Here is an 18,086-nt window from a genome sequence, read left to right on the forward strand (position 1 = left end):
AGAACAGTGCTCAGATACAGGTGGCTAGGAAGACAAAAAAGAATATTTGTGGCTAGTAAAATGAACACTAATCACTAATCAGCTCTCTTTACTTCTAGACTATGTACTTGGGGCTTTTTAGTTTGGGTGTTTGTTTTTTTTTAAATCTCACCTTCCTTCATTCTCTGGTAACTACTAACAGAACAGAGCAGGATTTTCCTTTTCTACTTTCCTTTCATAGCCATTTCAGATCTTGTCTCTTTGAAAGATGCTGTCCATCACAGATTGCAATTTGCCTTGTACAGTTCTGAGTTATGTTTAAATCTTCTTTCATCCTTCAAAGGCTGGCTGAAAGAAGTGTCAGGTCATTATTTCAGGCTGTAGCTTAATACTTAGGCTTACCAGTGTATGATCTCTCTCTTTGGTAAAGACCTTCATTCACTGAAGGTCAAGGTATTAGTGCTATTTTTAAATATATTCCCAGCCCTGAAGAGTTAAAAATAGCCTTCTACAAAAACGCACAGTAATTGGTTAAACCTTGTTAGCAATCACATGAAGATGATAACTCCTCCCAGGAAAAGACATAGCCAAAGCAGCTTTGACATGGATTTATACTTAGAAGAGCAGCTGCAGGCCTACTGAGAAGGAGTTCACAATATAGACTCTTGGATTATTAGCAGAAAATAGCAGCTTGATGCTGGAAAGGAAGGGAAGGAGACACAGGAAAAAAAAAATTTCTCATGGTGATCTGCAAGTGAATTCCATGGATTCTCTACTTTAGAACAATCACCATTAGAAAGAAAGCCTACAAGATGGATCTGGGAAAGGCAAAGCTGCTACGAACCGGTCTCAATGCTTTATATCAAGCTATCCACCCAGTGCATGGAATTGCCTGGACAGATGGGAAGCAAGTGATACTGACCACTCTATACTATCAAAATGGAGAGCTGAAGTTTGGAGACTCAAGCATTGTTGGTCAATTTGAACATGTGCATGGACTTTACTGGGGGCCATGTTGCTCTACAGACACCCCAGCTCTGCTTGCTATTCAGCACAAAAAGCATGTAAGCATTTGGCAGCTGGTCTACAGCACTGCAGAGAAGAAAAAGCCCTTGATTTCTCAGACTTGTGAGGTTGGTGAACCATTTCCACTGCTTTCTCAGGGCTGTGTCTGGCATCCAAAGAAGGAGGTCTTGGCTGTGCTTACAAAACGAGATGCTTCAGTCTTGCATGCCGTTCGCACTGGCAACACGCGGGTTAAGGCAGAGATCAAAAGCAGCGGACTCATCCACTGTGCTTGCTGGACTAAGGATGGCAATCGTTTAGTAGTTGCTATAGGCAGTGCTCTGCACTCCTACATTTGGGATAATGCTCAGAAAACTCTAAATATCTGCTCCTTTTGCCCAGTTTTTGATGTGGGAGGTTATATCTGCGCTATAGAAGCCACCCTGGATTTCCAAATTGCTGTAGCTACTGAGCTTCCTTTAGATAATATCTGTGGTTTCAATGCAGGCATTGCATTTGATGTGCCCTCTGGTACAGAAGCTGGTTCTTTAATTTCACAGTCTGCTTTGGTTCTTGGTGATGAGGAATACTCCATGGACACAAGAAGAAAGTCCATAGATTCAGATAGATCAGGTGTTGATTCAGTTGCCTCTTCTTCATCAGGTCCTGTGGATTTGACCCATATACTTGCAAACCACCGTCGGTCAGATCCCAGTCCTCTCCTTACTCTGAAACACAAGGACTCTGCAGCAGCAAACGGTCAAGATTCTTCTCACTTGATCTTGGTGACTTTTGAGAGGAAGGTAACGACCACCAGAAAAGTCACCATCCCAGGTATTCTGGTTCCTGATATAATGGCTTTTGACTTTAGAGCTCAGATTGTGGCAGTAGCCTCTAATACTACTAATATTGTTCTGGTGTATTCAGTAACCTCTTCCTGCATGCCTCACATTCAACAAATCCAGCTGGAAAAAAATGAAAGACCAAAGGGCCTATGCTTTTTAACAGATAAACTCTTATTGATTCTGATTGGCAAGCAGAGGTTCCCTGAGCCTAATCTTATTCCATCTTCAAGTTCAGACAGGTATGTAATGCGTCTTATGGTCAAAGAATTGATGCTGGATGAAAATTCTTCAGCATTGCCTGAGACTAAGCAGAATATGTTTTATAACTTTGAATCCTCTGTTAATATACCTGGAAAAAGAAAATTCTTTGAGAATCTTGCCACAGAAGACCCACCTCAAATCAAGGAGTTATTAATACCAAGAAGTACAGTTATTCAGTCTCCTAGTGGCAGGAGAAGACTCATTGAAGAAGTAAAGAGCCCTAGTTATGAGCAGAGCTCTTCATCAAGTGTGAGTGACCTGGATGAAAAAAGGCTCCCGGGTGACTCCTCGGTGGCCTTGGAAACATTGGATGCTGAACCTATGAATCGCTCAGTGTCTCTTCGTGGTTTTGGATCACCTAGCAGGATTTCCAGCAGACCAACATCCCCTAAAGTGCAGTTCAATGTCATCCAAGAAACATCGAATTCTCCTAAAAACAACAATTTGCCAAGTGAAAGGGGAATGAGTCACATATCTAGAAATCTGGAGAGACTTTGTGGCAGTTTCAACGAGTTACAGCTGAGTCTTTCCGAAATCACGGACTTCGCTAGGAACGGGAGGAGGATATCCTTCGCCTACCCATGCTCCCAGGAACCGCCTGTCGTGCATGTCACTTACCAGGTAACATTCTGTCACCCTAGAAATACTGGGATAGGAACTGAATTTTTAAACAATCTTGAATTTATTTAGCTTTAAATCAAGAGGATGAAGTTTATTCTTATCAACCTGTAAGAAAGGTAACCTAGGTTTGGCATCAAGCCTAATTTAAAATGGAATTATAATCTGTCATTGGAATAATAATTCAGGATGATGTGGGTAGTTTAAAGGATATTTAACATAGTTTAGAGGTAACTTAAACATGGGAGATTTGTCTGTTCTTTGATGATGCACAATTGTCCTGGACACTAGTTGATTTTGTGTGCCTCTGTCAGAGAGAACAGAGCCAGAGTTGTTAATCTACAAAAGACTTATATTTTAGTTTAGTGCAGAGATATGATGATGAATGGGGACTACAGCAGCTCATCAGAAATGTAATAAATTTAAACTGGAGCTCAAATCCATAGTTTGAAGACAGCCAGACTCACAGGAAGACTGAAACAAACTATTGAATCTCAATTTATGGAAAATTTAAATGGACATGACATGAATTTCAATTATTTCTACTTTGGTTTCTCAACACTATTTTTCAAAATACTAATTACTCAAAAAAAGATGTACTCAATTTGTAAAACACATAACCATTTTAAATTTTGTGAAAAAAACCCCAAACCCTTCAAACAAAAAAAGCCTTTCCAATCCATCAATATGTAATTATGATTTCATTAAACAAATATAAAAATTTCAAACCATCATGCTCCTATCTACCTTGTTTTGGCAAATTTTCTCCTGGCTTCAATAAGAATTTCAGCTAAGGAATGTAGGTTGGGTAATTATTTTTATTGTTTTAAATATTATTCACAGGAATATATAATAATAACATTATACTGATCAGATTTTTGACCATGTTGATGGCAGTGATAAAACTGGTGTCCCTTTCAGGGTGTAGATGCCAGTTATAAGTGCATTCTTATCTACTGCAACATAAGCAGCATTATGTAAAAATAATACACTGTATTATGATGATGCTGAAGCAAATTTTACTTCCTTTAACTTTAAAGGAATCCATATAGACATCTAAGTACCCCTCTTTAAACACTCGTTAAGGGAATGGTGACTCAATTCAATCATGGTCATTACTTTCTAGCAATCGTTTACTTGGCATTTAAACAGATTCTGCTGTGTTGAGTTCTCTGAAAAAAAAGCAAAGCTTTCGATCTGAATTAGTGAATAATTTAACTTGAACACATGATACAAATTCTGGTGAAAAAGCAGCACGTCTATTTAAAATAATTTAGGATTTTATTGGCCAAGAAACAAGTCCTTCTGTTCTCCAGAATGTTCAAATTAATTTTGATTTCTTAACATAAATCAACTTATTTATTTAGCAAGCAGCCCTATTTCTAAGATTCAATTGGATTAACCTTTCCCAAGAGAAGTTTTATTTGTGACACATAACATTAATCTAAGATCTGAAGCTACTGTGCACGTGCTTGCACAAGAAGTAAGAATTAGTTAACCTGTTATTTTTCTTTGGAAAGAACAACCAAAAAATTAAGTGCTTCTAAAATACTGCTAGAAAAACTATGTTTAGAAAGAAATATTTCTTTATTAAAACAGGTTAGTTTCACATTAAGCCAGCAGCAAGCACTGCTAGCATTACAATGACTCAGAAAAAGTGCCACTAATGCCTTCCCACACACAGCTTTCCTGGAGAAGTCTCGACTAATGCCTTGTACAGTTCAGCTCCTCTTCTGAAATCTAACAGGGTGCCAAAAAATAATGAAAAATAAACTCAGCAGAAAGGTCTGCAGACAGACAGGGAAATATTTGCTTCATAGGCAGCTAATAATTTTCAGTGAAATAGTTGTTTTGATTAGTTTATATTCAGACATCTGAACCTTGTTCCTCCTTCAGGAGTTGTTTAGTGCACTGTGAGCTCAGAGACCAGCTGGGCTGTGGGTTCCAGCCAGACTCTGTTCACGGAGCAAAAAGTCAGGAAACAGCTTTATTGCCTTATGATATAAATATCAGCCAGTGGAAAACATTCTCAGCTTTAGGAGCACTGCAGTCCAGTCAATAATATGGCCATTATCTTCCAGCTCTTTGTGCCAAGTGCATGTGCTCTTAAATATCTCTATAATCCCCAGCAGAGGCTGTCTTGATCGAGAAATCTATTGTACTAAAAAATATAATGATTAGAACTGCATAACCATATTTATGCATAAAAAAAAAAAATAAAGTTTCAAACATAAGAGATAAAAATATAGCAATAATTAACAAGCAATTATGAATACTGTTGCACAGAAGAGTTATTGACATATTTATATGTACTTTGTGTTCTGCTTAGAAAACTAAAAAACCCAAAACATTTATTACTTAATAATTCATACTGTCTGCTCATTTAACAGCCTTCAAAACCTTTGTTTATCCTGTTAGTGCAAGCCTGCCTGTAACTCCTCTGAAGTCACATCTATGCAGTGCTACCAGAATTTGTATTCTTTGTAGCCCATAGCCATAGAAGAAAACCATGATCATTCACACTTTGGAAATGTCACTGCACTATCACTTTTGTAATAGCATTCAGCCACCAGAGGTAACTTGATCATTCAACCCTGAAAAGCAAATATTATTTCTCTTTCATCACGTACAGGCTTGTGATTCAGGGGAATGTGGGAGGGCAGACAGACAAATGCAATAAGAAGATATTATTTAAAAAAAAAAAAAAAAAAAAAAAAAAAAAAGATCTGTCACATATTTTTTTCTGTTTCATTTTGCAAAAAGATACTTTTATCATCCTTTTCCCCCAGAAAAGAAACAGCTGCAGAATATTTAAAGCAGTCTCATTCAAAATCTAATTACAGTGAAAATAAAGCCAATCTGGAACACAAATTAAAGGCATTTAGGCAAACCTCTCCAGGAGGAATAAGATTCATCTTAATCTGAAGAATATCTTTAAATGCCTACATTTTCTTCACAAGCAGTATGATGTCAAAAGTTTATATATGAGAGCACATATTGCATAATTAAACAGGAAATAATATCTTTTCAGCAATTAGTCACAACGATTTTCTTTTCTTAGCACTCACCAATAATTGTACACAAGTCAATTTTTACTTTTATAGTATCTTGATACAATTTACTACAGCTACAAAGGTCAGCTACAAAATAAACTTCTTTTTTTAACACATATCTGGGAGATGAACAGAAAAGATCCAAATATATGGCAGTAAAGCTCTGATAGAAATACATTACTTAAAGAAAGGGAATATAAGGGGGGGCACAGTAAAATGAGTGAAGACCAGGCTGAAATGATGAGCTGTAATAAGACCATGAACCCTTCAGAAATCCAAAGGGCAATTTTGACTTGGGTTGAGCAATAGAAAGTAGGTCATGAAAATGATGGAAGAGGAAGCTGATATGACTGCTCCCTGGAGTAAGAAACTAGTCAGCTATCCTGAAATTTAGAAAGAAAAGATTTAGGATGACTGTAAAAGAAAGACCTGCAGTAGTCAAGAGGAAGTGTGATTAATGCATGGATAACATTTTGAGCAAAGGTTGAGGAATTTGTTATGAACAAATTCTGTCAACAGTGTTCTGAAACTGATCAATAGCAGACAAGCAGGGTTTGTAGAGGAGACACAATTCCTTTTATTAGAGCAGATGATTTGTTTGTTGGATATGCAGGTGCAAAAGGAAAGGAACATGCAATGTCAAAAAAAGCACCAAGTTTTCATACTGCACAAAGAAGTAAAGATCATACATAAAGATTGTGGAAGCACAAGCACAAAAGGTATATCTTAGATGACAGTACACCTGAAACAGTAGTTGCAGAACTGTTAACAGAGAGCCAGGAGGAGAGAAATCCCAGCATCATGTCACCTGGAATGCTGATGTGCCCTATAAATGCAAACTGGGCTGGGATTTAAGCACCTCTGAGCACCTCAGATCTCTTCCTGCGTAAACATTTTACAGGCTTATGGTCCTCTGCCAGGTTAATTAAGGTTGCAATTGGAATGTCCCACATAAGGGGAAGGAAAGGAAAGATATCAATATCTCCACCACAATAAAAACAGAATCTACCTAAAACCAGGCAGGAATCAGAGTAACAGTAGAAATGATGACAGGGAAGGGGAGCAGTGCAAGCTGTCACATGAACACTACCTGTGGCAATGCTGCACCAGGCACAATGAGAATGTAAATCTAAATTTCCCTTCCTCTATAATGCTCTCTTGCTTAGCTATTTAAATGTCTTTTCATTGTCTTCTGGGACAGAACCCCCACATCTAGCTAATCTACTAACTTTTTCTCATCCTGCACAATGAATATGGGAGCAAGGTAAAAGCAAGCTGACTAATGGGTACTAAGGTATCAAACCTGAAATCACCAGTGGAGCACAACACAGTTAAAATCAAGGGTTTAAAAGGATGAAAACAGAATCCTAGGCAACTACAGCACTATTCACTGTACAATGCATGTAGTAAGGTGATACCTTTCCCTTATAAAATAACAGATTATTAAAATAAAGGGGATGAAGAATATTTAAACCACCTGTAATTCAGTACAGTACTTGAAATCATGCCATAGGGGAAATTATTTGTTCAACAGCAGAGAATAGGTATTAATAGAAGAAAAATAAAATGGTTAAGGAATTAGCTCCAAAGAGATTGTAATAGCTACAGTAATATAGACGAAAATGAAAAAAAATTACTAGTGGATTTTCTAGTGATGGATTTTCAGGCTCATCTAAAAGTTTCATTAAAGATCTGCTGAGTTATGCTTATAAAATGTGCATATGACATGAAGTCAGTAATATTTTCAGTAAAGGATCAGAATTTCACACCTGTAAATTGATGACTATTATTTAACATTTAGAATTTTTTAAAAAATTGAAATTAACTAAATGAACTAATATAAAGTGCATAGTAATATATTCCAGGATTAAGAGATGAAATTTCTGCTTTTGCACATGCTTAGTGACTGCAAGATGACTGTGAATCCAAAATACAATACTGTAATGAAAAGAACAAAGACAATGTGTGGGCACATCAGTGAAGCACATCCTTCAGCAGGTAATGAGCACTGGGCATATACAGCTGGCAGGTCTCACCTGAAAAACACTTTACATTCCTAGACATTCATGGGCAAGAAAGACACATTGAAACTTCGACTGGTTGCTAACCCAGTGTCAGTAAAAACAATTCTGGTTGGTAGCACATTCTCATTTGCTTTGCTGTTTCATCAGTTGTTGAATTTAAGTTCATTAAGATGATTTCAGCATGCAGGGGAGCGGAGGCAGTGCATTAGGAAATACAAGACAAATGAAGAAAAGGTCAAGAGGCAGAACCAGCTCCAGCTGACTGCTCAGTGGAGTTCAAAAAAAGGGAGAGAAGGCATGTTCATTTACTTTGCAGACATACATGAAATATATAACATCTCATCCAGGAATCCTTTTGCCTTAGTAAATTATTTTTTTCTCATAAATATTTGCAATCCAAAACGTGAGTTTTGAAAGACAGTTTGGCACTGCTGTGATGGGCTGGCTGCTGCCCAGAACACCCTTTATAGGCCATAAAATCTGATCTGGGCAGGCTGACATGGGTGAAGGAAAACAATTATCAAACTGACTGTTGCTTTTTGCCTGTTTTTTCTTGAAGGAGAGTTGGATTTGACATACTATAGGAAGCTGACTAAAGAAACTTAATCTGAAAATACACACTAATATATGTGGAAGCATATTTGTTTCTTCTGTGATTAACATTAACAACGGTTCGTTGTCTACCAATAAACTTTATTCTAGGATAAAGCAACAAACACAAGGGATTTTAATCTGGGAATTTCAAGTCCTCTGATTCCTACTGGAGATAAATAACAACATAGCAAAAACAGACATGGATTTTGGGAAGAAGTGCATTGAATCTAAATTTGGCTAGAAAATTGTCTTTGGTTAAGGCATGAAAGTGAGAAGTACCAAGGCAAGCTTTTAGATGTACCTCTAACTCTGTCACAAATTCCTTCCATGACCTTGACTATGTCTCTTAAACTCCCTGTGTAATGGTATGATCATCTATAAAAAGGGGATACTAAGAGTTACCTGCCTCACAAGAAGATACAGGTTTAAATCAGTTAATCTGTGTTAGGATGTGTGTGAACACATTCCTCCAAGAGAAGGCACATTATCATCACTTAAACTAAGTATTAAACAAAAAGGCTACATAATTAGAAGATTATAACAGAAAAAGATTCTTGATCTGACAGAATTTGTAAAAAAGTAAAAAATAAATGTATAAAATGAGTTGTTTTATCATTATAAACAAAAGCATATGACAGAGAAAATAGCTCATATGAACACTGACAAGCAATGAGAGACAAACAACCAAGACTAGATCTTTCAGGTCTGTACTTGAAAAACTGCTTAGGATAAAAAATAGGTGTTGTGCAGTTTTGTGTATGGGTTCCAAAAATGGCTTCCACTTCCAATGGCTGTTCTAATAATAATGTGCAATGCTATATAGGATACAAACTATAACAAAGCCATCTTGAATATACATTTCCATTCAACTGATTTCAAGTCAAGAGAGATGGAGCTAGATTATTTTCTGATAATTCTTGAGTTGAACCTATTTATGTGAAAATGGACCACTTTGTTCAAGACAATAAGCCTGTCTCATTTACAGTCCATTTTTTTCTTTAATTCATGAAGCTCCAGTTTGAATAAACTCTACTATTTCAACCTGCACTCTGGAAAATGAAATAGTTGTTAAATGTGCTAGTCCACAATCTGCAGCAATGACAAAGCTTTGCACAAATACCTGCACAGGCAAAGATCACCTTTGCAATGCCTATGCAAAGCACACACTCCCTGCTGAATATCCAGACCATTGGGTTTCAGGTGTGTTTAGGTTCAATAGAATATAGTATTATATAACTTGGAAATACCTAAAAATTACAAAGAAATTCTCTTATATAGTTACAGCTGTAACAAAAAGTTGCTATAGGCTTATGACTAAGGAAATTATACTTCCTTGATGCATTCTTTAGGGATGTCCTTTATTATTTATGCACCAAATTTCTGGTCATTTTAAATGTGGAAAAAAGATGAGAAGACCTCTGAAAGTTGGAAAGTTCATATTTTTAATGGAAAGATATTTTTTATGGTTCTTATGTACAAAATCAATCATAATAAATAAATTAATAACGATCAGCCATTGACTATCTGCATAAGCAATTTGTAGCAGTCTAGGGGAAAAGACATTTGCAACAGTCAGCAGACATTCTGATTTACAGAATTCAATGAGGTTGCATGACAGCACAGATACTGTGAACAGAAAAGTGAAAGGGATTGATTTAGAAAGGTTGTTACACAGCAAAAAAGCACATTCACAGAGAGCAACTGTCAAAAGACAGCACAATTAGAAATGAAGACAAGCATTACAAGAGACATTTATTTAGTCAAAGGTCAGATTACTGTGCACACAAATAGAAGATGCAGTTGAGAATTCATTCAACTGTAAGTTTTATGTTGGCAAGAAAAATTCAAGGGTGTGAAGTAGACACAGGCAGAGTAGGACTAGAACAGGAGTTGGGATAGATGAGATCCTGTCAACACATTCTGAAATATTACCTTGGATCACTTTTGAATGCATGAAACAGAGGGGTCTATGAAATTGGGTAAATAGACTGTTTATTCATAACAAATACATAAAACCTGGAGGTATTGCAAACATAAAGATGCCAAAGAAAGGGAAATAAAGCAAAACATAGCACATGGAACTACATAGGGAGAAAACATGGAACAAACAAAACAAAATTCACAGGACAAAGTATAGCAATATTATTTAGAGGAAAATGTCCTTTCATATCTATTTCATATCTATTTCATAACAACATGGAGTCATTGGAAAATTTTCAATGTTAAAAGGAATTTTAAATTATAGCAGATAGGAAAATGGAAATTAAAATATATATGCACTCCATTACCATAGTAGCTCAACTATTTTTTTCCGTGCACCTTGCAGTAACCAGAAAGATGAAACAGAAACACATTGATTCTCAGGGGCACCTAAATTTTATGAAGCACAAACAAGCCACCTTTATATTCAAGTGTGTCCTTTCAGTATCATAGCAAATTCCAAGGCTGTAAATCTATACATTTTCTTTCTCTCAAAGCAAGTCACAGGATTCCCAAGCTACCTTGCTGTGACAGCTTTTCAAACAGACTGCTGATACGTCCAGGCTCTCTGCAAAGCTCCCTGTGCCAAAATAACCCTGAGGTTATTTTACCAGAGTGGAATAGCTGCCCAATGGCTTTCAAACCCACCCACACATACAGCTGAAACTGAGCAGAGTACTCATTTACTCTGGCAGCATCTGGAACATTATTTCAGGTATGATACATTTCCTTCCCCTAACTGGCTTCAGGCAGGGAGGCCCAACAGATACACAGATGCCCACCCCAGGATAAAACACACACAGGGCTGAGGCAGCTTGGAGCTGCAGAAGCTCACAGACCAAAAACCAAAGAGACATTTTCATCCTCCTCACATGGGAGTATAAAATTGTGCTTAGAATGGTCCTGCATAATCATGTCATCTATGAACTGTAGGAAAGACAGACAAATAAAAGGCAAAATGAGTAAAGAACTGAAAGGAGCAAGAGCAGAGTAATGGTTATAAGAACTCAGGCTCAATGTCTAAGCCATTAACAAGATCTTTTCTTTTGCTTACATGCATATGAAGAAAAGCTTTTCAAATGGATCAGTTACTGAAGAAACAAAAGATGTTCTCCTCTGTGATGGCAAGATCCATCTGAGTTTAGTCCAGCAGCTGTTTGATCTGCCTGTTATTGAAATGAAACATGGTATGTTCTTTTTTATTTCTGCTATCCGGTTTCACCTGAGATTTTTAGTATAAAAGAGGCATTTGGGATAGAATAATTACCCTAGACTTTAGTAAACTGAGTCAACTAATTTTTTTTTTTTTTTTGCAAGTATGTGTTTTCCCTTATCTGAAACACAGCAGTGTCTTGAAATAATTTAAATGCTAAGTAAACTGCAAAACTACCTATTAGCAGAAAAATATGTTAGGTACCTCTGCAAAGGAAAGCTGAGAAAATAATCAGTACACTATGTTACCTGGAAGTAGAATTGCTTTCCTGAAATCTTTTGGCATTTTGCTTACCCATCTTTACTAGCATGTCTCAGCCTGACAACAGAGTATAGGATGGAGAAAAATTCACTCTCAGAAGATTATATATTTATATGTCAAGTAGCATTTAGGATTATTTTAATGTAAGATAAAAAATGAAGCTCAATGTTACTATTTGCCAATCTCCAATTTTTACCACCCAGCACTGATTAACTCATAGGGACAGATGCCACAAGGGGAACCCTGGCCACAGACCAGCCTCTGAATTGCCCTGTCCCTGTCTGTTCCTGTGTGACACCTTCTCAGCAACACACACACTGCCATTTCTTAGCCATTTCTCTATAATGCTTCTGATGGCTTCTCTCACGACAGATTGCTATGATCCTCTTTCTGAGGTTGTTCCAGAAGACAAGGATATGCAGGTTCCATATTTTTGTCAGGAATCCTCCTTGACTGTGCAGTGCAATGGAAGTATATATGAAAAATCTCTACCTGCTGTTGAGACCTGAGCTATTTCACAGCAGGCTTCTGCAGCAACATGGTGCAGCACTGCAAGGCAAGGAGAAGCCCATTTTTTGGCCTGTATTTCCAGCTCTTGATTTTGGAAAGAAATGCCCATTATAAACCAGGGGACTGAGAAAACCTTTTTTCAGCTCTTTAGACAAGTTGAATATTTAATTAGCAGAACACCTCTCCTCAATTTACTCATGTATTAGACTTCATAAATATCAAAAAGATAATGTCTTAGAATCATTCTAAGCTGTCCCTCTTTCTGCTCGGATTTTCTGATATTAAGTCTGTACACTTACAGCAAAATGAAAACTAAAACAAGAATCTTTCTAAAATTCCTAAACCAAAATCCTGCAGAATTATAATTTTGAGAAGAAGAAGTTGCTTCTTTGGAGAAGAAGCAGTTGGGTAGCTCTTTATTCAGTTCTAGATGACACTTACTTATATTCCTAAAAGTTTATTTTGACATAAGACATAAATATTAAATGCAAAATTTAAAAATATCACTCCCACCCTTTAATACTGTATAATTAAAGGCTATGTAATGAAGAGCATGCTTGTACTATAATGATAGCCTAGCATTTTTTACTATGAGTAAACACTTAAGCATTAATAGATTGGAGGGAAAAGCTTCACAACTGTAAATCAAAAATTCATGCCCACTGCAATGCTGTTAGAATCATTGGAGTTAAAGGAGCAATGAGCTCGGTCTCATTGTTTGCACTTTAAACCCAGGACTGTAATACCATTACCTGTGCTAAATTTAGTCTGTCATGTAGTGCCCTGGTAGCAGCACACAGGAGTCTCTTTTTGGCATCATCATAATTGTTCACAGTAAAAGGGTACTATACTCTGCACACAGCTTTTCCATAGAAATATCCTGTGAGATATGCTTCCAAGGAAGTGTTATCAATAACACTGAACATTTGCAGCATTTCAGTGGATGAAAATAAGGCCCAAGAGTGTGACACAAAAGTTTGCTTCATCAATTTGAGGAACAATGGAATATCCATTTGGACCATAGAATTTCCACTTTCAAGCCCACTGCTCACAGAATCTGAAGTCTGTTCAGATTTAGAAAGAAAGTATTAAGAGCAGAAGATTAAAGATTCATGGTTTGGAAAGACAATCTTCTTATGATGTAACAGGTGACATGACAACATACAACCAGCCTGGAAAAGTGCTTTGTTAGTAGTTAAAGAAGGGGAGACTTACCTTCTCCAGGAGCATGCTTTGTTATGAGTGACAAAAAATAAGAATGGTTCATTTGGATTTTCTACAGTTCCTTTTTTCACATTCCATTTCAAAAACAGTTTTATATCCAAAATCTAAAATCCCAACACAGAACCTATCAGGGCTTCTTTTCCCTCATATCCCAGCTAATGCCCCTGCTCAATAATGACAAAATCACATGCTCTAAGGAAAAGTGTGCCATATAAAGGATCCCCCAATGCTTTTAAGTTATCAGATTCTTTTTTCCGTAAATTGTCAAATTGAAAGAAAAAGAAGAGAATCCACTCTTTTCTATGAGAACTGCAATATCCAGCCAAGAAGAAAGACAGATGAATCACTAAAGAAAATAATTATAGCTTCATTTTTAAGCTATTTTGCTAAGAAAAGTAAAAACAAAGTGAGGGCAGGTTTATTTTCAACTTCTATGCAATACAGAAAGAGAACCTAAATGGTTTTGTAGTCTTTTACTTTTTTAAGTCTTGTCTCTCTTTTTTTTTTTTTCCTTCAGAAGAAAAAGGATTAAAAACGTCATACACATTTTGTTCATTCTCTTTAGGAGAAGATTCAATAAATAATTAAAAGACAAGAAATTTTACTGTAGCAGCTTTTGTAAATCAACTTTTGTAAATCACCTTCAAGGTGCAACTTTCTTCTATCTGCTATATGAATTAGAAAACATATGAAACAATCTTGGTTTGACAGTAATGAGTTGGAGACCCCTATTCCCTACCAGAACAAGTACAGCACAATCATTTCTGTTGGCAACTTTTCCAGTTTTTATAATCTCTTCGTCATTTGGCTAGACAGATGAGTGAAAAAGCTAAGCAGAAGTAGATGTCATTAAAACAAAAGTCAGCATATAAAGGCTGGCTGAGTTTTCAGAAGATGAAAATACTGATAGTTTATCAGAACTAGCAAAGATGCACCTTGTGTTTGAACTTAATTTATATAATGGATGAAATGCCTCAAACCTTGCAAGACCTTTCATTTAGCCCCCCAGTGCATTTGCACAAAGGTGTGTTGAGCATGGATTGTCAGACCTTAATGTCATTAGTGTAATAAGGCTTTAGTGCACAAAAAGAAACCCTGCTCTGCCTGCGTGCTCACTGACTTTTAAAAACGTGCTTCTACATTTACATAACCACAGCAGTGCACTCATTTTCTTTTTCTTGCTTAATTTCTGTAGGCTCTTCTTGGATTGTGCTCACTGCAGACAAGGACGGCTTTGTGCCATTAATATTCAAAGCCACACAAGAGATAATCATAAGGGATGGAACTGACAGTTCAGAAGTCTATGGAGGTCACTCCCGCAAAAAAAGCATCCCCATGCGACCACCAAGCAGAGTGACATAATTTCTGAACAAAGAACCCCAATGACCTTCTTTTCTCCTACAATACAGGGACACTCTGTGGTTTCAGGCACTGAGAGACTAGAAAGCTGTCGTCACTACTTTCCATGTATTGTAACTAAAATCTGTGGCATGGTTACACTGTAGCTACATCCTGGGGTTGGCTGGATGCGATTTCTTCTGAAGGACTGGACCTACAGTGAAGTTCACTTCAGCTGCTGTTATAAATGGTTGTCATGGACTGGAGTGGAGAGACCATTGTCTACTTTGGTTGAGGTCAGGATGTTCTTGAAGGAACAGCATTATGCTAATAATCATGCAATAACAACAAATCTAGCTGGGGCAGGTGTACAGTCTACATAAAATCTGAAGAAAATACAACTAAAGAGCCTTTATATTAATTAAAGAAAACCAGGATAGGAAAAAAAAAAAAAAAAGAAAATTGCTTCAGCCTCTTTTCTGTTCCAGCTGGATCCCATGGAAACCTGCAACATTTTCAGAAATGCCTAATTTTTATATGAATATGTTCAATTACTAAAAAGGCTGCATCACTATCTCCTGTCAGTGTCTTACAGAGCATGCAGATTTATACGTGCACAGTGAAGAGAAAGAAAAAAATCTTGCAAGATAAATTGAGGATCAAAGATGTTGAATGTAAATTTCATTTGGCTAAATGAAGGTGTGTACACTGAACCTTTCATCTACACTCCTGCACGATCAGTCAAAAAAAATGAAAAGCACTTCTATGGCAGATTATTCATGCCCTAACAGATTTCTAAAACTGATTGTGGTGAACTGTCCTTATGAAATAAGTAAATAAGTGCCTGTTCCTTTCCACTGACTGCAAACACAAGCAGGGGGACTCGTTTGAACACAAACAGTCACATTTAGCCAGGTGAACTGAGGTTCAGCCTCAGAGACAAGAGACAATAGAAATACAGGTGAGAGGCAAGCAGGCAGACCCATGGAAACTAAACTATTATGGTGGTAGAAATAGGCATAAGGGAAGAACTTAATGAACCCCTAACGTTTCCTCATTGAAATGCAAAGAGAAAGATAAAGCAGAGTGAGCAGCCATGTGTGCAAGGGCATTTTGAAAAGGTGTGCCTGCTTCACCCTGTACTGCCAGGGAAACAGACAAGGAAGGACACTTACTTAAGCTACTAGGAGTTATTTTTCCTACTGGGCATTTTGGGTGTTGTTAATACTCCTGGGGAGTCTTTTTTCCCTTCCTGTGTCCTATGGTGAGCCCATTCATAAGGCACAGATACTAAAATCCAGTTACAATACTTCACCCCATAGAAAGGCTGGATCAAGACACTAGATTTATGCTCTGAAGGACCTTAATGGGTTTGTAGGTTTGGCATTAGTACCATTACAATGCAGCCAGGAATCTCATAAGCAACAATTTCAATTCCTGAAATAAGTAAACAGTTTCATTTCATTCAATTAAATGTCTTCTTCATGCAAGTATCCTCTCAGGGACAAAGGAAGCATCAACCTAAATCACCTACAACCACAGGCATGCAATACAGTGGAGGATATCTGTACTATCTTATTCACAATAATCTCTTTAAGCAGCCTCAAGAAGCTTTCCTGATTGTAAGAAAAAGATCCAGAAAAAAAAAAAAAGACTTTTTAAGCATTAAACACATCAGTTACTTTATAGTTATTGGGTAAATTTGGTTTCCTGCTTATTTGCATTAGAATTGTCTTCAAATGGGTATTTATATTACTACTGCTTTAAGAATTGAAGTCATGCTTTTCCTCACTGAAATCAGCACAAATCACTGAAATCAAATAAGTAACACAGAGGTTCACAGACACAGCATGGTGAGGGGAGACATGATCAGATTTCCAAAGGACATAGCACATTTCAAAGCAGCAGATGTTTCTAATCCTGCAAATACCCTTGAATAACATCCTGGTGTCTCATAAATGTTGGGTATTTACAATGCTTAAGTTATGGCCAACCAAAATAAAATTTAATTATAACTAACTAGAGTGATGGGAGGATATATTTTAGTCTCAAATAAAGAAAAAAAACAAAAAACCCTATAATGAATCTTTTCTCACAAATTTCTATTTCTGTCTTCTGTGGGTGATAATCCCATAGTTTGGTCCACTCAAATTGGAGCTAATGAAACACAGAAAATGGTACAGGGGAACTCTGGGAAGGTGAAAACCTGAACTAGCAGAGATCAGCAAGTATCCAGGCATCAAAGATCCCTCAGAACTTAAAACCAGATATTTCCTTGTCCTTCTGTCATATTACCATTTTAGTTTTTCATGCATTACTCTTCTATAGAACAATCTGAATGTTGAGGAGATCAGAAATTAAAGGAGATTCTTTGAACAGCTATCAAAGTTTGGCTTGGTTCTGTTTGATGGAGCTAAAAAAGGACAAATTTTCAGATGAAAAAACAATTAGTTTCAGAGAGTAACTAGCTGTAAAATTAAGAACTTTAGTTCTGTGATAGTTAATGAATTTCTGGATTTATTATATTTTGGTGACACCGTTTTCCCTACTGTATGATTCAACAAATAAGCAGGAAATACCAACAACCTGAAAGTGCCATCATTACCCAGAACAAATAGTCTGGTAACAAGCACTTCAGTTTATCCTGTTGGACACCAAACATTTTATGGGAAGGCTTAGGAAAAAATAATATACATCAATTAAAATTGTATAATGTCAAAGAATAGAACTGTTCCCACATTTATGAATATGCTATTATGTACACATGCTTGAAAACAAGTGTTTAAATTATATAGATACACTAAAAAATGGACAACAATTGAATAAAGAAATATTTGTTTCCAGGTAATGATTAAGGAGAGCAGCACAGTGCTGCACTTATCTAGTGTCTATCACAGGGCTGTAAAGTTAAAATTGAAAGCAATAAAAGCACTGGAAGAAGTGCTGAAAAGATTCATGCAAAGCAGAGGATAAATTTTCAGCTTTGGTTTGGATGGAGAACAGATGGAGAATCAGTGTAGTAGAGAGATAAAAGATGACAGTTCTATTAAGCACAAGCTGTACAGAAGATATTTGCAAAAACAGTGATAAAGGCATGTGGAGAAAGAGCTTGTACTAAACAAGTTGAGCAGAGAGGAGGCTGTGAAAAGGAGAAAAGCATAGACTGAAAAGCATTCACCAT

The 18,086-nt window shown here is 36.8% G+C and overlaps 1 protein-coding gene across 1 annotated transcript; it reads left to right on the forward strand.

Annotated features, from left to right (window-relative positions):
• The first annotated feature begins 242 nt into the window (after positions 1 to 242).
• Positions 243 to 16,572, forward strand: WDCP (WD repeat and coiled coil containing). Its single transcript, XM_079298046.1, has 3 exons — positions 243 to 2,711; positions 11,426 to 11,546; positions 14,763 to 16,572. Exons 1-3 carry the CDS (start codon positions 792 to 794, stop codon positions 14,927 to 14,929), a joined length of 2,208 nt encoding a protein of 735 aa, XP_079154172.1. The 5' UTR covers positions 243 to 791; the 3' UTR covers positions 14,930 to 16,572.
• The last annotated feature ends 1,514 nt before the right edge of the window (positions 16,573 to 18,086 follow it).

This window comes from Erithacus rubecula, assembly GCF_903797595.1.
Source record: "Erithacus rubecula genome assembly, chromosome: 2".
Taxonomy (NCBI): domain Eukaryota; kingdom Metazoa; phylum Chordata; class Aves; order Passeriformes; family Muscicapidae; genus Erithacus; species Erithacus rubecula.

Coding starts and splice junctions, on each gene's coding strand:
- WDCP (XM_079298046.1), top strand. CDS start 792: ATGGATCTGGGAAAGGCAAAGCTGCTACGAACCGGTCTCAATGCTTTA. Junction 2,712..11,425: donor TCGTGCATGTCACTTACCAG/GTAACATTCTGT, acceptor ATGCATATGAAG/AAAAGCTTTTCAAATGGATC. Junction 11,547..14,762: donor TGTTATTGAAATGAAACATG/GTATGTTCTTTT, acceptor TAATTTCTGTAG/GCTCTTCTTGGATTGTGCTC.